Genomic DNA, 18,569 nt, shown 5'->3' with positions numbered 1-18,569 from the left:
GAGGTGCACGGCGGCTGGCGCAAAGTTAAAAACGGAGTCGCACTCCAAACCGCGTCGGCTCTCGAACGCGGTTCCATAAAGTGGGTCGACCCGCCCCGTGACGTCATCGGATTTTGTTTTCCGACGCCTTGCTGACTCTCCCAGCACAGTCAGCACGAGAGCAACGATATTACTCGGACACGTCTCGTAAAATACAATTGCACGCTCATTAGCAACAACGTATGCACCAGCCTCTACTATATCCGTAAAATCGTAAAATCTGTTAGCGTCAGTTCTAGCTCGCAGAAGACGGTACATTGTCAGGCAAGCATATCGTCTGCCCTGGCATCAGCTTGTCACAGTCCAGTCCGGGATTTTCCTCCAACAGTTTGTCGACGGAGACGCCCCTCGCCTGCGACAGTCCCCAACATGTGTCGCCCGCCCGAACGCGGAACGCATCGCTGCTGCCGGGGCAGAGCTTCACCTCTGGGGGATCAGGTTCAGGAGCCGATGGCGAATGAACTAGGCGGATAACCAAGAGCAGCACAACTGCCACAAGAAGAATAAAGGGGAATAGCATCCGATAGGCACTTGTATTGAGGCCTTGCCCAGCTGATGCGGCTTGATCCTGCGTGAGCAGTAAAGGTAGATGAAAGATCATCGTCGGGAGAGTTTCATAACGTACTGGACTCGTGGACAGCGGTAGGTACCCGTCTCCGCGTCCCGGCGCAGCTTCGAGGTCGTTTTCGTCGTCCTCACTTCCGCTGGGAGCCGCTATTGCGATTGGTGCGTTTGAGACTATTTGAACACCACGCGAAGTTTAGCGACTCTGTGGTCCCGCGGTCATATATGCCTTCCTCGGGAACAAGGAAAGCATAAGTCCATGAGATAACTCACCCCTCTTCATTTCCCCATACTCTGCGCCTTCTGCGCCCTCCCAGAGCGTGCCATCCTGGTCACGAAAGTAGTATTTCCCAGAGTCAGCGTCGTAGCCTACCCGTTTCATGCCCTCAGGCAAGCGGTAGTCGTCCTGAAGCCGAAAAAAGTCATGAGCATGGGGGGGCAGGCGAACGAAAGGGAAACTACTTCGTCGTACTGGGTCCAACGGCCCATGGTGTGACAGTTTCAGGAAGAAAAGAGCGAGTTGCTGTGTCGACGTTGAGTCGCAACCGTTGTTGATCTGGGTCTCGATCACTGACAATCATCTAATCTTATCTACCCTTCAGTGCAAGTGTGCAAACGGACTTGGAGGCTTGTTCGAAGCACCGGCCAGCAATCAGGAAGTCTACATAGAGGAGTGGAAAAATATCGTAGACTGTATTTCTAATGGCAAACTTTGTGCTGCTGGTGCAATAAATGCCGAACGAAGATTGTTAAGTCAGGGACGTCGCAAAACGACAGTTCCCTGCAGTCTCTAACCGGGCTGCGTGCTACCTAGAAATAGGTCCAGGTTGATCCAGAGGGAGCAGAAAGCCCTAGAAATGCCATCGAACCACAGACAACATTGTGAGGCTGTTCCGCTGCCTTGCACCGGTCTGCATGGAGAGCATCAAGATATTGCCGACGAGTTTCAACGGAAATAACAACCAGTAGCGAACGAAGGGCAGGAAGGACTCGGAAGGCGCAAGAAAGATCCGTCCTCCGAGCGGTCGTTGGCTGTGAGCCGACGGGGAGCATGACGTCCAGCCTGTGGTCGAGAGCTGCTTTGCACAAGGCCTGGAAGGCGTCTGCATCGTCTCCCTGCACTACCACACGGATACGTCGACGACGCCCACCACGACCCACTCGCGACGTGCATCTCTGTCGAATCTGCTCGATATTCTTGTTGCACAAGATATGTCCAGACCTCCGGGCTGCATGTGGTTGTGGCGGAAATGATATCTTCGTGTGTCAGCACCGTGATCTGTACGGCTCACACCCTCTAGCAATAGGTGCATATCCTATGGCCGTAAAAGCTCTCAGGTCTGCAAGAAAACAGCAGGAGATAGTGCACACCTTCTCGTATGGAAAACAGAGACCACGGAGTGGTGGTTGCAAGACGTATGATGGTTTGCAGGAAGCCTGCCTGCCCGGCGCTGCCGTCCGACAAGCTCGAGTGCCGAGCTGTCCTAGGGTAACTCCGGCAAGCAGGGTTTTATTTACGTCCGGGCTCTGACGACACTGGCCAGAAAACTGTCATGTATAAGAGTGCACGACCCATCATGCATCACGGCGCTCCATCTTTCCATTCGCAACCCACTCGCTCGAAAACCAATTCTCTGGCTCATACATGGCAACAGCAGCGACGAAGGCTCTGCGCGTCGCGCTGCGTGGCGGCGGCATTCTAAGCCATCCGCGCTTTAACAAGGGCACCGCGTTTCCTGCCGCCGAACGCAAGGCGTTCGGTTTGACGGGGCGTCTCCCGTACCGGGTCAACACTCTCGAAGAGCAGTGTCATCGCGCGTACGACCAGCTCTGCACCCGCGACACCCCCATCCGGAAGAACACCTTCCTGCAGAGCTTGAAGGACCAGAATTGGGTCTTGTACTATGCGCTCCTCAGCAGGCATCTGAAAGAGCTCATCCCGATTATCTATACACCGACTCAAGTGAGTATCTGTGGTGCAGTCGGTGTGTTGCAGGCTTCTGTGCACATCTTCTCTCTCGATCGCACTCGACCAGGGAGAACATGTACATAGCAGGTCGTTCACCTCGCTCTTTTCTGCTCCGATGGGCAGTCTAGGTTTCGAAAATGATACTGATGACCTCTTTCATAGGCGGATGCAATCGCCAACTATTCTCATCTTTTCCGACGTAGCGAAGGGATGTACCTCACATTCCCGAACCAAGATAGTATGGAAGGAGACTTTCTCGAATTGACCAAAGGTCGTGATATTCAACTGTTCGTTATCTCGGATGCCGAAGCTATTCTGGGTATTGGAGATCAGGGTGTTGGGGCAAGTGTTGCGTCTTGTTTGTTCTTCAATTAAATCATTAATTTCAGTCTACAGGGTATTGGGGTAAGAGTAGTGAAAGTATGTGTCGACTGGCGTTTGACTGTCTGTTAGATTGCTACTGCGAAATCAGCCATTTATACGTGAGTACGATCTTGTGTTTCTTTTTCAGAGTCCCTAAAGTTACTGTATAAGACTACTTGCTGGGATCGATCCATCGAAAGCCATCAGTGTCACTCTGGATCTAGGTACGGATAATGACGACTTATTGAATGACGATCTCTACGTTGTGAGTTCAGGCGTACATACCGATTTCACCAATCTCATGTCTCTTCAGGGTTGGCAGAACAACCGTGTCCGTGGTCTGGCGTATGACAAGTTTGTTGACAAGTGCGTATCTAGCCACGCCCACTCCGACGGTGCCTGCTGACCACGTCGTAATGTACAGATTCATGCAACTCGTTCGCAAATATTATCCGCACAGTCTGGTGCACTTCGAGGACTTTGGCGTTAGCAACGCAAAACGACTTTTGGACAAGTACCGCGACCAGCATGCTGTTTTCAACGACGACGTGTATGTCTGCACACAATACAATGTGCTGAGCATACGGCTGACCTGCTAACAGACAAGGCACCGGCGCAGTCACTCTGGCAGCGATGATGTCGGCCGTCGGCGTGACCAAGTCCAGACTTGCAGACCAGCGATTTGTCGTCTACGGAGCGGGCACTGCGGGGCTTGGCATCACGCGCCAGCTACGCGACGGCATCGTTACAATCGACAAGCTCTCTGAGGCAGACGCGAACAAGCGCTTTTTCCTCATGGACCGCTACGGCCTCATCAAGGAGTCGCTCGGTTCCAACAAGATCCGCGACGAGGTGCGCGACTTTGTGCGCCCCGATGCGGAGTGGGTAGGCGTGCCTACGAATGCTCAAGGCGAGGTTGAGCTACTGGAGGTCGTCAAGAAGGTCAAGCCGACGGTGCTCATTGGCTGCTCGACTCGCGGCGGCGCGTTCACAGAGCAGGTTGTGAAGGAGATGGCGAAAGGCACAGAACGCCCTATCATCCTGCCGCTTTCGAACCCGAGCAGGCTGGCCGAAGTCAACCCCTCGGATGCCAACGACTGGACTGAGGGCAAGGCGCTCATGGCCTCCGGGAGCCCCTTCCCTCCGTGTAAGAATCCGAAAGGCGGCAAGGACTACATGTGAGCGCGCCTGATGTCAGCGTGGTACACGTTTTCGAGAGTCACTGATGTATTCCCATCACGCAGCATCGCGGAATGCAACAGTAAGTTTCACGAATTTGAGTCAGATGGTACTTACATTTCTGACCACTGCGGTTCAATAGATGCGTTGATCTATCCAGGATTGGGCTACGGCGCTCTGATCACACAAGCGCGCTCTCTCACCGACACCATGATCATTGCTGGCGCACAACGCCTTGCATTGCTGTCTCCGGCCTTGAAGGATCCTGACAATGCACTGCTCCCTGACTTCACCGATGCACGAGAAGTTAACTTCGAGGTGGCTGTGGCCGTCGTGGAGCAAGCTATCGACGAAGGCAGTGCAAATGTGACCTGGAAGAAGGAAGATGTGCGCGAGAAGATACACGCGGATATGTGGCTTCCGGTTTACCCGGAGTTCATTTACGACGAGGCCGGGGAGCGTTGAGGGGGATGATACACCTGGGTGTCACGATGTTTATGATAGAAGCCCAACGCTGGTTGAGCGTGCGTTCGAGTTCAGACATGCTAGAACTACTGGTAGACTTTCAGAACCACACCTTGGCCGTACACGTTATTGCTCATAGACTTGCACATCACATAGCACAAGCTACAGTAGAATAATAGTATTTACATTGCACTTCGAATTCAAGTTCACGTCGATATCGGAAATAGCCGAGAAACGCGAGCTGACAGCCTGAGTGAGGCTCCGGATTCAATACGAAGTCTATCGCTAACCACCTTTGACTTCGCATTCGTCGAATTTTCACGTCTACCATGGCCGAACTTTCTGCACCTGCGATGCCTGCAGACGCCATGCACGGTGTCGCCCCAGATATCGCCGCGCCTGCACCTATCCCAGCGGGAGAATCTGCGTCTACTCCTCCGCAAGAGCCAGAATACATATCTGAGACCCTTTACATCCAGAACTTGAACGAGAAGATTAAAATTCCAGGTATAACTCAGTGTTTTCCCATTCCATATGTCCTTCGTGATGACGGTATCATACCAGTTCTCAAGGCGTCGCTAAAGGGTCTGTTCAAGTCCTATGGTGAAGTACTTGACGTGGTCGCGCATGGCAATCTTCGCATGCGGGGGCAGGCGTTTGTATCATTCGAATCTCCTGAGATCGCGAAGAGGGCTCTGAAGGAGGTCAGGGGCTTCCCTCTGTATTCGAAACCAATGGTGCGCTCTCCTTTTATGCCCGGCGTACCCGTGTACTGATCTTCTGTTGTAAACTAGCAAATTTCCTTCGCGAGGACACGTTCGGACGCGGTTGTCAGGAAGTTGGATTCAGGCAATTATGAGGCGCACAAAGCGCGGCGGCTAGAACACAAGAGTACGCAGATTATAACTTGACAACTCAGTGATGTGCTTGATGACCTTATCACTCAGAGGACACCCGCTACACCAATCCTCTGAAGCAGAAGTACCGAACTAGGAGACTGGCTGCTGCTAGTAAGTCTCACGTCTTACTTTGTTGGGAATTGTACTCACTCTGCTGTGCTCAGTGGACGGCGCAGGCGCTGCGCCCGTCTCGAAGCGTCCCAATGTCCAGATGCCCGACGAGTACTTACCGCCCAACAAGATTCTGTTCTTGCAGAATCTCCCAGAGAGTGTCAGCAAGGATCAGCTCATGGCTCTCTTCTCCCAGTGTGTATCATGATTATGATGAGCGCGGAACGAGTGCTCACGCGCCCCCCTTCTTCAGATATCCAAATCTGTACGAGGTCCGTCTCATCCCCACGAAGAAGGACATCGCGTTCGTGGAATATATGGACGAGGGAAGCGCGACTGTGGCCAAAGATGCGTTGCATAACTACAAGCTGGATGGGGAGAACAAAATCAAGGTACGTCATACGGTCCCGCTCTCTTTTGCAAATCCTGATACGCTTTGTGTCAGATCACGTTCGCCAGAAAATGATTATCAGCCCGTTTCATCCATCTTTTGAGAAGACGATTGACCGAGGTTTGTCGATGCCCGTCAGGGCGGCCCCATTACTGATGTAATTCTTCTTGTAATGTGTATTGTATCCGCATGGTCAGAGTGCCCATAGCGTCACTATTGTAATGATGTTCGATTTATGCTGTGCATTCCATATCCAGTCCGGAGAACAACGTGGGAGGGTACATGATACAAGGATCCGACAAATCGTATCAATCGCCTGCAATTTAGTGAAGGGATTATCCTATGGCATGCTAGAGGACACAAGTGGAGGATCGTACAAGAAGGATGACAAGTAGCAGTACACAGTTCACACAGGTGACCATCTCAAACACGTAAATCACCCTTGCTCACACCTATCCCTGAGTAGTCAGTAGCGGTAGTAGTGAGCACGATAGAGGCGAGGAAAGAAGACATACCGGCAGTACTGAAGGTAATTTTCGGCGGTACCAGATCGTCGTACGTACCTACTCGACTGGTGTACAAGGTGGGCGTAGGCCCGCGTTTCTCTGTGACATCGCTCAGCTCAACCTCGTCTTCCTCGCGAGGCCCGATCTCCACAATTAGCTCGCCGTCGTGTGCGCCCTTCCTCCACTGCACGCGACTGAGTTCTGCGTTGTTCAAGAGCCAGTTGGGATCTATGGAGAGATTGGCAGCGAGCGACCGGATGCTCAGCATGAGGTGAGATGTGGCGATCGATATGAGACCAAGCAAGGCACTGCGGAGGTTGTCAGTCAGTGTGTCACTCCATGCAAGCGGGACGTACTTGGAATATATGGCCGGAAACATGATCTACGAGGAATGTCAGGGCTGTGCATAAATTATGAAGGACTCATCTGATCATACCTCAAGATGATGATGCTGCAGGGCTCCGATTGTTGAGACAAGTGCAACAACTACCGTAGTCCAAGAAGACATTGAGAAATGTCATTTGTTGACTATCAGGAGGGAGAACGCACTAAATACTACTATGTAGAACGTGCCGCCGCTATGAAGAATTCAATATGCATGGAAGGGCATCGTAGAATGTACGACGTACTCCCGAATAAGACGAAGCATCAGCGGAGAGCGTCTGCCATCGCCATTGGGTTTCAGAGCAGGGATCGTGGTTCCGATAAATAGAATTGTATGTATGATCAGATTTGGAAGGAACATTCTCCATGCATCGGTTGCGGGAGGAGCGCCACACCCAAGGAAATTGTAACCAGGAATGTCTATGTGGATAGCGGCGAATTGGTGCCACAGGGATGCAAACACCACTGCAGTGGCGACAGTGCATCCGACATATGCTACGACCACGAGTAGCCTCAGAGTACGCCTGCTGGAGAATATATACCAAATCCGAAGGACGATGATTCCTATCATCCTTTTCAGGACAGTATACAGTGAAGAGTACGCGACCGCTGACGAACCTTGCACGATGCAGATACCAATTATGTTCAGAATGTACGTAGCCGGTATGGCCCCGGTGCAACTGAACGATGAGATATTCAATACCTTTCACGAGCAAGGATGTTACTCAACCCACAACTATAAAACACGACAGATCAATCGATAGGGGAACAGATGAAGGTACCACGATAGCTTACTTCGAATGAAAGGCCAGGGGCAAACAAACCTGCATAGAAAGCATGAGAAACACAGCAACCTGACGATCTACCCTCTGCGCTTACTGATCAACCCCAAACTGACGGAGATGTCAGACACAACGCAGAAAAGCCAAATGTTAACTCACATAATGACGATCGGAGCAAAATATCTGTTCTAAGGTTGCGGGAGATGAGAAAGTAGGGACAGTCAGATCTCTGTACCGACGCTCACCGTAATAAATAAAATCTTCGTCAAGTCCCAGTCCCCTTTCCAAAAGTATTCGATCTGGAGCGAACATCAATTTGTGTACGCGAAACCGTAAGGCGAAGTTCCTCACCTCCTCATCGACAGTCAAGAAATAATCGTACGAATAGGCGATGAAGGTTGCCAATGCTAGATAACGCGTATTTTGAGCGCCTTCTAACGATGGCACCAACGCCGCAATCTCATTTGGAATGGTTGCGGATATCGTGTCTGCCATCACCGCATACCAACGAAACGAAGGACTGGAAGATGGATGTGGGGAATAGGCCAAAGAAGGCTTCCAACGATGTGATAGACATTTTGTACAGCTCACCTGTAAGGTTCCATCACTGACAGTCACACCTGCGGAGTGATGTGATGATCCCCCGAGCGGAGGATGCGATCATGCCCGTGATCCATCAGATCAAGGCGCCGTGTCTGCCCAAGTGCACTTCGGCGTCGGCCAAACTCTTCTTCACACCGACTGCCTGTCTGAAAGAAAGGCAGCGGAGGAGGCGAGAAGGTCTCAGCCTCTGGCTGCGCTCGGACCGCGGTGCACAGTGCACAGCCTGGCAGAAGCGGTTCTGTGTCGGAGCTTATCCATCAAGTGGCGTGAATAGGACACAACGATTTCAATTTACATTATTTCGAAACAGGTTCTCGGAGTTTCTGACAGGGTGCATTCTGATGTGGATTCTTGCGAATCTGCTGGCAGTATTAGCGAATCGCCGTTGGTGGTTAACATATGCTTACTACCGGTTAAACGAGCAGGCTACGGTTTCTAGCTCATTCATGCATCTTGTGAGTCAAGACCTGGTATTTGAGATAGAAAGCTGCGGAAGGGTGGCATCTGAAGCGACAGCTGGAACGCTCACTGCTCACGGAGGCCTCCCAGCCTCATTTAGGTAAAGCCGCTGTTAGTAAGGATTAAGGTCCGCTGAAGGAATTGTAGCCGTTCAGTGATCAAAGGAGCCATAACTACGTATGGCCATGGTTGATTGTAGATTCACGCAATGGGGAACCAACGAGAGACTAGGGAAGCTCATGGATGACCGGCGCATGGATTAAACGGTTGGAAATTGTCACACGTCAGCGTTGTACTGGTGACCGTGACCAGGCACGGAGAGGAGGAGGTACGGTGTCGCATTCCTTCGTCTCAAGATCTCAAGTCTCCAACACTGGTCGCCCGCCATACCTACACTATTCTGAAAATCTGAAACTGTTGGAAAAGGGGCGCATCAGTTCCACAGTTCATGGAGGATCACATCGTGTTGAATGAGCATGGCGTGACTGAATCCTCCGACAAGTCAGATTGTAGCGCCCGGCAAACCACGACACCTGCCAAAATGAGCGCCACCCCCGCGAACCGGTTATCGAGACGCGACACGCCTGCCAAAGCCCTGGGAGCCTGAAGTCCCTTTCTGAACTTCTCTCCCGACACTACCACCTGCAATCGTCAACACAAGATGTTATCTGTCAGTCATCCCAATCTTGTGTTGCTCACGCACTAACTGCACAATAGAGCGATTCAGAGAACGAATTTTGGGAAAATGACACTTCGCAGGATCGCATTCAGTGGTTCATCGCTGCAGCTGAGGCCGAGGCTGCATCGTCTGCGCATCCAACGAGTTCAAGAGGCGGCACGATAGGAGCTAGTAATAGTTCTGTCAAGAAGAAGCCTCGAGTGCAGACGTCCCGGACCGAAGAGTTTGGGAGATCTAATCCTTGTGAGTCCCAACACAATGTGACAATGAGTCTCTGCACTCTGGTGTGGCCGGGAATATTTTCCAATCCATCGTATCGACATGAATTACTTTTCGAGCTGTTCAACCCGTCTGCTGACTTCAGCAGCCATCACTCCTCGAGCTCAGCAGACCTCGTCGGGAGAGTTGGACACGAGCACGCCGACGTTATGCTTCTGTGATCCGACGATTCGATGTTATACCACATCTTATCAACATATTTCAGCGCCGGTTAGACTGGCGTATGGTTTCCGAAATGGACGATGATGCAAAGAACCGGAATGCTGATCCATCCTGATTTTATCGAATAGCGTCGACGGTGAACTCCCGAACTGAATCAAAGAGATCGCCATCAAAGGTAAGTTCCCCCTGACGCGGTGAATGCCCAACGCATTAAAATCTCCCGTAGCAGCCTGATCGTCAGGCAGGGTACGACACGGACATGGCAGATGTGGAAGAGGGTATGTGCTCTCACATTGGCCACTTACTTATCTGACACGCCACAGTTGAAAACAGTGCGTGTATATACTCTTGTGAAGGAATTTGATCATGAGTTCGCTGTCTTGGTAGTGGTGGAGACGGATACTGAAGCGTCGTTGTCTTCTGATACTTCCTTCAAATTCTCGCAGTTCGACTCTCGAACGACGTCAATGACGTCTGTTCTTTCAACCCCATCCTCTAGCACGAGATCACCCCGAAAGCGCACATTAGAGTATATGGACACTTTCGGACGTCCGTCCCCTCCTGGCACTCCCTCACCTAAAGCGCGCAAAATGACAGTACAGCTGGCTGCTCGCGCAAGCACTATGCAGACTGAGGGGCCACAGATATTCCGTCGTCCGACCAAAGCAGGAGATCAGCTCAGCCCTGGTCAACCTTCGCCGATGAAGAAGTCCATCTCAGCAATGGATTCATCAACGCCACGCGCCTTAGAGGGTCGGAAGTTCCTTCGTCGTTCTGATTCTGATTCTTCTGCTGCGCGAGCGATCGCTAACTCTCCTCTCACTCCCACTCAATCCACGGGTAGGAAATCACCGTCGAAGGCATCAACCTCCGGTTCATCATCCACACTGAGCAAAAGCCCTGAATTCGCCTCGGCGCCACCGAAATCAGGGTTTGTTATCGTAGCTCATTCCAGAGCAATTCAGAAGATCTTGGACGACAAGAGGATTGCATGGGGTGTGCAGTACGAACTTGCTCGTGGGGTCTCACAAGGGTTGTGGAGCTGGGACGATGTGACAGAATCGAAGCTAGAAATTCTGCAAGGTCCAAACAGGACCGCGGCACCTCTCGTAGCGCAAGTGATGTCGTCGGGCAACTTCGTAACAAGGGAAACCGAAGCGGATGCCCAGCTTTGGTATGTCGATTATATTGTTGTAGTCTCCGAACTGCTCTTTATTGACTTTTATGAAGGCAAGAGCTCGATCGTGAAGAGAAAGCGATTATTGAGAATCGTAGTCGCGGACTTGGGCTGCAGGGGGAATGGGACGAGAAGACGAACTGGTATGGTGGGAAGCTACAGCAGGTCGCAAGTCTTGTCAAAACGGGGGACGGCCGAGCGGCGATTTATATCCTCAAGCTTGAGAAGATACGCATGCGGAAGTCCACCCGCTTTGCGCGATTTCTGGGTTCCCGCCGAGTTCTCCAGGTCAATATACCCTCGTCCCTCAAATATGCCGACCTACCGTTCATCCGCAAGTTCATGTGTCAGCAATTCATAGTCTGTGGCAGGATTTACGTCCCCTTCTGCTCAAAAGAGGGCAAGGTGTACATGATGGAGATCAATCAAGACTACGAACGGACGCGCAATACTGATGGCGATCAATATCGTATATCTCTCTCAGCATTTGTGGGATGGCACAACAACCTGGCATTGAACACGGGGCAGGTGAGTGCACATGGTCTTTAGTGAACCATCTGCTCATCAAACCAATTCTATAGCCCACAACTAAGTGGACTACACGTTTCGAGTTAGGCCTTTCGACATCGGTCCCTGCCATACAGTTCCAGGACAATGGTGATATCATTTACCTCGATGATAAAGGTCTGTGTCACCGATGATGTGTGGCCAGAGTCTTCCAATTTCTGACTGAATTCGATCGACAGTGGCTCCGTACGATAAGGCTCTGAAAAAGGCACCGCCAGAGAATATATTCACGGACGGCTGCGGTTTCATGAATGGCGCGGCGTTGATGCAGATCGGAAGACAAATGGGATACTCTGAACGACCAACTGCACTGCAGGGTCGCGTTGCGGGCGCAAAGGGCGTCTGGCTTTTACACCCAGACGACCAAGCACCAGACAACGAACCGAAGATATGGATTCGGCCATCGCAGCTAAAGATCAAGCATCCCAAGCTGAGTCCCGAGCTGAGTCCCGCCCAACTAATTTTCGATCTCGTCGCACCTCCACGTGTAGTCGTCCCATCCAGACTCAATAGGTACGCGATAATGAATCTAGCGCACAACGGGGTCCCAACCAAAGTCTTTGTTGAACTCATGGAAGATGGCATCATGGAAATCATGACTTCCTTGACGAACTGGACTGGTCCTGAGTCCATGCGCCTGCTCTGGGCTGCCGTGTGCAAGGCTGGTCGGGTCACAGGCATGCAGCTTCAAAGATTGGGGTCTGTCTCGTCGAGGGCACTAGGTCTCTCGGGAAGATTTGAGAGGGATTTGGACGGCCAGGGCGTGGATCTTGAAGATGCAGATGATGATTCCGACAACCTTTTTGAGTCCACAACTGGTCGCGATCCATACAGCGGGAGACCGATCAGTATTCATGAGAAGGTGATGGAACTCCTCCAATCGGGTTTCAGTCCGCTGGAACTCCCTTTGCTTTTCACCGAGCTTCGGCGGGTCATCACTTTCAAGATAGATGAGTTCTTGAAGGAGTATCATATTGCTGTTCCCAAGTCTGCCGAAGCGTTCATTGTCCCAGGTATGTTGATATTAAATGGAGCTTGCTTATGCACCTCTAACCAACATTCAAGACCCCTATGGTATTTTGGACGAGGGTGAAATACATTTCAGGTCCTCGCAAGACTTAAAACATGGTAATGAAGACTTACATCCCAAAATCATCTTGGGCGATGTTTTGGTTCGTACGGCCATTTGATTGCAGTAAGGAGTTACTAAGTGTTGCGATAGATCTACAGAAACCCTGCCAGAGTGCCTTCGGATATCCAGAAGGTGTGTTGTATCTTCATGGTTTGCAAGGATAATTAATGGATTGAACCGATGAATATCAGGTCACAGCTGTTGCCTGTTCTAAACTATCTGAATATTTGGATGTTATTGTATTGCCCACGAAGGGTACCCGTTCGTTAGCAAGTGTTCTCGCAGGCGGAGGTAAGATATGCACCTTTTTGATTTTGATGTATCTGAATACCAGATGCAGATGTGGACGGAGGTGAGAATTAAGGTGAACCTGACATCGGTAATCGATGACACAGTCCTCTTTCGCAGACACTTGTGTCTGTATATTTGATCCAGCGCTTGTCCAACACTTCACGAATCCGCCTTTAACGACTCATGCGGCTGACTTTATCTCCGAAAATTTCAAACCGGAAGGCACAATTGAGACGGTTGGTCACTTGCACAGTCGATTAGAAGGTCTTCCTCCTGTCGAACGACAGCTAGAATTGCAGAAGACCTTGCTCTCCGGTCTTGCAGACAAGCCGGTAGGGATCTACTCGAAGTTCCATGAGATTGCGGCATACACCCTGGGCTATGATCACCCCGACACGATCCGCAATGCTTTCATGTGCGTCATCGAGTCATCAGTCTTAGATAAACCAGCCTTGTTCTTCCTCTGATCATGGTTGCAGGTTTACAACAGTTCTTGATTCCGGTAAAACGGGTCATAAAGTCAAGGACGATGTCCTGAAGTTGGATAAGCAGCGGTTCGATCGTGGTCCCCCAGTATGCATGAAACTGGGCAACAACCAGGATTCCGATTCCGGTGTAATTCGTGTAGTTCGCAAGGACCTACCACCGTTCATTCTGGACCAGTTACTTGATGCTGGAAAGCAAATCCATGACAACTGCATGAAGGATTACGACATGCTGGGGGAACAGCATAACATAGCTGGCAGTCGTAGGAAGGTAGACAATGACCTCTTGAAGCCCCTCAGGAATGCCGAAAGCCTTGCGGAGGAGATGAGAGGCCGAGGCGACGATGTCTTCTCCAAGGAGCTCAAACTTATCAAGGAGCATGTCAAGACGCATGTGGCACTTTGGCAAAGCGCATGTCACCAATTGCGGCCGAAATCTACCTTTTCTCCTGCGAAGTCGCGTTTTCCGAAGAAGAAGACCCGAGAACTGCACGAAGTGATGAAGTCTTTCGCAGAGGGACCTCGGGCGCTGCCGTTCTTCTCCAGGGGAGGGAATTTGGACTGGATTAAAGCTTCTTGTGCCTACGCAGAGCAGTCTAACTTTGCATTCACCGTCGCTTTCCAAGATCTCTGCGACATCAAGGCCAAAGCAGTTGGTTGCGCCCCCGTAACTCAAACGTTCTTGAATGCTATGACAATGCCCTCATCTTTTGTCAAAGTACTTACGCAGAACAGCTGTGCGTGACCGGGATCTGCGAGATATACCCTCGATTTGTTCTAGCATACGGATCTGTTGTTCCGATCTTCACGCTGCTCTGCATATATACTTGACTTTTGCTTACTTAGATTCGTGATACCATGATTTGCTTCACAAGAATCCGCAAATTGATGGAACTGTAACATCCTGGACACTCACAGACAGTCAGACTGGCCTTTCGAGGGCTCTTTTCCTCGAATACTGAAGATCTCAACTCGAACCTTCTGCAGTGATTCATTGATGTCTGCGAGCTCAGGCTCTCTATCTTGCTGCGCCTGAGGATCTGCTTGCCGTCAGATGGCCTTGTCAACGAATTGCCGTGCAAATGCCTCAGTACTCCACTACACAACTTGTCGGGTTTCTAGCAATTTCGGCGAAAAGGGCCATCTAAGTCAACACTCTTTAGCAGGATGACCACAACTGAATATTTGAACGGCTGTTCTCAATGCAAATGAACTATCGACAGACGGGCGAGCTCGTGAATAGGCCCAGTCGAGTTCCTGGCAGGAGCGGGTGCGACAAACGCTCTATTTTCCAAGTGAAGCCATCCATGGTCATGAACGACTAATTTACACGAGCAACGACGGTTATAGATGGTAAGCAGGGTATGAGACTATACGGTATAGATATCCGAGATTACAACGTGCGGCACAAAGGACCCAATAAGCCGCTAGAATATGCAAGGAGCGTGAGTCCGATGGGGACGATAAAGCGCTGCGACTCTGTGAACAATGAAGTCCATAGAAGTCCATAGGTGATATGCGACAGCGAGCGCTCCGTGGCCCCTCAAACGCGCTTCCTATATGCCTGTCGACGACGAACGAGCGATGCGAACAGAACGCGGTCGAGTCAGACACAATCGCACGTGAAGGCTGACGACACCCACCCGCTTGACCTTCTTCCGCATCAAGCGCTTGTCGACATAGTGCGCCATCTTCTTCAGGTCCGACCACATGAACATGGTGATCACGATCGTCATGAGCGGGAGGGCAATGATCCAGAATCTGGCGAGCGAAACACGGATTTGAGTCGGACGTCGGAGTAGTAAATAAAAAGCGTACGCACATAACGTCGGTATGATTGTGGTGGATGGACCACATGTTCTCAAAGTTCATACCCTGCCAAGCGAGCCAACATGTGAACGGAGCCGAAATGGAGTGGAAAAGGACGTACAAAGTAACCCGTCAACAGGGTGAGCGGAAGGAAAATGATTGTCGCCATCGTAAGCCGACGCCTGGGCGAACCCTCAGTCAATCACAAACAGGACAAGATAACAAGTGTAGACATACATCACGTCGTTCATCTCATACGAGGCCATCTAATGGGAGCCCAAATCGTCAGACCCCACTCAGAGGACGCTTTTAATGATCGCGACGGACGTTGAACGTGTAGTTGATCAGATTATCGCAGACCCCAGCAAACATGTCCAGGTTTGTCAGAATGTACTCCATATGGTCGTGCACATCTGCCTACGCCAGCTACGCATCAGCGAATTACTACGAGACACATGTGACAGGCGACACCTACGAGATATATCTTTGCCTTGTGGCTCATGTAACCTTCAATCTTCATGTGAGGGTCGACACGCTCCAAAAGCGCGGCGGCACGATCGTCATCATATCGCCGCAAGCCGTAGATGACTGTCTTAATAGGCTCAAGGGTACGCTGCATTACCTAGGTTAGTCACACCGAATTCGCAATGCCACAGTACGAACCTTGTGCAAAATCAGGTCACCCTGCAAGATGTGCACTAAGTATAGTCGTCAGAACCACCACTATGAGGAAGGAAGGGGAACACCTACAACGCCGAACTGTCCGCACGTTTGGCTTGATCAACACCGCTTGCTCGATGTTCAGGATCTTACTCTGGTACTCCTCGACAACCTCCAGAGCCTGATCGACAACTGCGGACATCTTAGCTGGTGCCATAAACCGATGCGGAACAGGATATATTCACTGAGATCGAGCAAACTTTGTACGAGAAGTGAAGGATCGGCCGTTGTTCGCAAACCTGAATCCCGCAGGCGAATACGTTCCATGATCGGTGCCGTGTAGTCCAAGTTAGGATCTTCATCAGGCAAGTTAGACAAAGAAATGATAATACAATTGAATAGACCTGGAGGTCTCCTCACCTTCGCAGATGGATATAACTGTCCCTATAAACGAGAAACCCAGTGAACATTCACATATGGGTAGCACAGAATGACCTTACCATCGCGGAACAAAAATATGCATACAGGTTGGATCCGGACGTTGACACGGTCGCCCTTTTTCAGTTCACGGATCAACTTCCTGTTTCGTGCGTTGGTCACCTGTATCCGCAGTTCGTCAAGCTTACAGGCATACGACTATCGCGAACGACTTGCCTTCTTGTCGTCGCCGTCGCCGTAAAGCTCACTAAAGCGTGATAGCTTCATGGGTAAGCTCTCCACGTCCTTTGTGGTGACATCTACTTTCCGACGTTTCATGGTATCCCGCTTTGTTGAGAAGCGCGACCCGCTCGCACTCTCGTACATCGTGCGCTCGTCGTCTTCCTTCCCTGCGCCGTCGTCGTCCAAGTCCTCATCAGAGAGAGGGTCGGGAGACGCCGACCGTGGCAGCGTAGTCACGGAAGAATTTGGCGTGGAACCGTCGGCAGAGCGGAGCGAGTGACATGAGACACGGATGAAGAGGTGCTTCGGGTAGTAGTCCACCTTTGAGCGGGAGCTCCCGTGTTGATGAAGGACGTCCTCCAGCGCCAAGGGGTGTATGTCTGCGCACTTTCTCAGTCGCACGCACCGAAATATAACATATCCGGTACCGACCGTACTTGAGTGCCAGCGCGCTCACGACGTCGTAACTAATACCCCCAACGTTGGAGCTGTCCCTTCGCGTTTATACTTCGCCCAATGGCGTCTATGATGTATTGCCGGCTAATGACGCTACGGAAAGACATGCAGCATTGCCTGCAAGTCTTCGTCCGGAATTGCGTAGATTTCACATCGCGTGCATTTTCCGTAACGAGGAGGATCTTCATGATATGCGTGGTCTCGTCAGAAACATATCGCCCAAGATCACCCATTTCCGCGTATCGATGTTGGCGTCAGCAGTAGATGCAGCGTTCCACGATGGGACGGTGAACATGCTCTATTCAGAGGCGGTGAAACACCACCTCGTCGTCCCCCGAGACTATTGGGTGAATTCGTACGACTTCACTCCCAGCGCAGTCACGTGGCCTTCCATCCTTCCCAACGCCATCCAGATGCTGGCGTTCCAGCCTCCGCCGCCGTTGCTCGTAGCATCCCGGGATGCGGGCACCCATTGCCGAAAAATCGTGAAATTCTACAGCTCAATGGAAAGGGCATCTAGTGGACACTTTATTCACATCCCGAGGACGCTATACAGCTACTGGGATGCGCGTAACGATTGGTTGGATCGGATCACAGGTGGACCTGGTTGTTGGAAGCAACCAGCCGAGGCTCAACCATGTTCTACATACTCAAGCAGTGGTGGTGTCGTCGCACATCGACTACCTCTCAGCCCTTCGAAGAGTAATGTTGGGGCTCGCCGCTTCTTATTCGTATTCGCTTCTTGCGCTGTTTTCGGTGGTTTGTTGTATTTATCCACCAGACCTGCCAAAAGATAGTGTTCTTGTTCGTAGTTTATCTTCCTATGTCCTCATGTCACAGGCTTATGTTGTGCTTGAATAATATTCCATCTTTGTTCTTGGTATTTCTAATCTCAGAGTCTGACATTATAACTTTGGAGATGTCTTCTACTCGAGCATCCCCAATCGTTCAGTGTGTGATAAATTTTCAAGGTCAATTTCACCAGTCTAATCGACAAAATCTGGACGCTACCTAGTAGCTAGTTAGCCAGACGGTTATCAAATACTCACCTCCTCGATGTCGGAAGGCAACTCAGCGAATCTCTGAATCAGCCAGGAATGCAGTTGCCCAGAATGCACTAGAATGCAGTCACCAGATTGGTACTCAGGCTCCTGGGAGCGCTCATCCTCTTCTCGTTCTGAACAAACTTAAGTATGTTGTGACCACTATTGCCTATTGAGTTGCTACACCCGGCTACTGTTGGACGCTGTATCGCGACCGACACACCGGACTTAATGCAAGTTATTCGTATTGACGACTCAAAAGGATGACTTTCCGACTGTTCTTACACAAGTCTCAAACAAACACCTAGTTGCCATATATATTCGAAAGGGCTCAGGTCGATCACTCACGGAACTCGGACTCACCTTGACCACGGTGACAGAAAAGCTGGAATCTAGTCTGCCAGAACACCTTTTTGGCACTATCCGTTTTGTCACCGGAGTCGCTGGTCCATATT

At 50.9% G+C, this 18,569-nt stretch overlaps 6 protein-coding genes across 6 annotated transcripts; 3 read left to right on the top strand and 3 right to left on the bottom strand.

Moving 5' to 3' along the window:
- Positions 1 to 274: 274 nt before the first annotated feature.
- SCP_0101850 (hypothetical protein) lies at positions 275 to 1,092 on the bottom strand (the record flags this gene model as incomplete). The annotated part of the gene is made up of 4 exons (XM_027752424.1): positions 275 to 607; positions 665 to 777; positions 877 to 1,009; positions 1,066 to 1,092. The coding sequence occupies 4 exons, from the start codon at positions 1,090 to 1,092 to the stop codon at positions 275 to 277; spliced, it is 606 nt and encodes a 201-aa protein (XP_027608225.1).
- Positions 1,093 to 2,248: 1,156 nt separating this feature from the next.
- On the top strand, positions 2,249 to 4,579 carry SCP_0101840 (NAD-dependent malic enzyme, mitochondrial; the record flags this gene model as incomplete). Its single annotated transcript, XM_027752423.1, has 10 exons — positions 2,249 to 2,566; positions 2,735 to 2,914; positions 2,969 to 2,977; positions 3,026 to 3,054; positions 3,107 to 3,200; positions 3,249 to 3,301; positions 3,360 to 3,485; positions 3,538 to 4,113; positions 4,180 to 4,196; positions 4,257 to 4,579. The coding sequence occupies 10 exons, from the start codon at positions 2,249 to 2,251 to the stop codon at positions 4,577 to 4,579; spliced, it is 1,725 nt and encodes a 574-aa protein (XP_027608224.1).
- A 329-nt stretch (positions 4,580 to 4,908) lies between these two features.
- SCP_0101830 (U1 small nuclear ribonucleoprotein) lies at positions 4,909 to 6,055 on the top strand (the record flags this gene model as incomplete). The annotated part of the gene is made up of 7 exons (XM_027752422.1): positions 4,909 to 5,086; positions 5,144 to 5,316; positions 5,374 to 5,470; positions 5,527 to 5,589; positions 5,643 to 5,784; positions 5,843 to 5,981; positions 6,035 to 6,055. 7 exons carry the CDS (start codon positions 4,909 to 4,911, stop codon positions 6,053 to 6,055), a joined length of 813 nt encoding a protein of 270 aa, XP_027608223.1.
- Positions 6,056 to 6,403: 348 nt separating this feature from the next.
- SCP_0101820 (hypothetical protein) lies at positions 6,404 to 8,147 on the bottom strand (the record flags this gene model as incomplete). Its single annotated transcript, XM_027752421.1, has 13 exons — positions 6,404 to 6,432; positions 6,496 to 6,794; positions 6,843 to 6,868; positions 6,923 to 6,972; positions 7,036 to 7,064; positions 7,116 to 7,434; positions 7,489 to 7,550; positions 7,596 to 7,606; positions 7,666 to 7,694; positions 7,750 to 7,763; positions 7,812 to 7,840; positions 7,898 to 7,951; positions 8,004 to 8,147. 13 exons carry the CDS (start codon positions 8,145 to 8,147, stop codon positions 6,404 to 6,406), a joined length of 1,095 nt encoding a protein of 364 aa, XP_027608222.1.
- A 1,228-nt stretch (positions 8,148 to 9,375) lies between these two features.
- Positions 9,376 to 14,231, top strand: SCP_0101810 (putative RNA-dependent RNA polymerase SHL2; the record flags this gene model as incomplete). The annotated part of the gene is made up of 15 exons (XM_027752420.1): positions 9,376 to 9,384; positions 9,432 to 9,636; positions 9,963 to 10,009; positions 10,061 to 10,112; positions 10,158 to 10,166; positions 10,222 to 11,008; positions 11,065 to 11,539; positions 11,593 to 11,695; positions 11,758 to 12,591; positions 12,644 to 12,750; positions 12,801 to 12,842; positions 12,902 to 13,001; positions 13,051 to 13,062; positions 13,119 to 13,416; positions 13,481 to 14,231. The coding sequence occupies 15 exons, from the start codon at positions 9,376 to 9,378 to the stop codon at positions 14,229 to 14,231; spliced, it is 3,831 nt and encodes a 1,276-aa protein (XP_027608221.1).
- Positions 14,232 to 15,029: 798 nt separating this feature from the next.
- SCP_0101800 (hypothetical protein) lies at positions 15,030 to 17,366 on the bottom strand (the record flags this gene model as incomplete). Its single annotated transcript, XM_027752419.1, has 15 exons — positions 15,030 to 15,050; positions 15,130 to 15,247; positions 15,309 to 15,361; positions 15,417 to 15,477; positions 15,533 to 15,561; positions 15,623 to 15,712; positions 15,771 to 15,908; positions 15,959 to 15,993; positions 16,046 to 16,147; positions 16,201 to 16,311; positions 16,376 to 16,399; positions 16,456 to 16,555; positions 16,610 to 16,995; positions 17,048 to 17,082; positions 17,284 to 17,366. 15 exons carry the CDS (start codon positions 17,364 to 17,366, stop codon positions 15,030 to 15,032), a joined length of 1,386 nt encoding a protein of 461 aa, XP_027608220.1.
- Positions 17,367 to 18,569: the final 1,203 nt, after the last annotated feature.

The sequence above is a fragment of the Sparassis crispa genome, assembly GCF_003851025.1.
Source record: "Sparassis crispa DNA, contig_000000F, whole genome shotgun sequence".
NCBI lineage: Eukaryota > Fungi > Basidiomycota > Agaricomycetes > Polyporales > Sparassidaceae > Sparassis > Sparassis crispa.
Note: the sequence above shows the minus strand (reverse complement) of the source record. Positions and strands in the feature narration are given on the sequence as shown.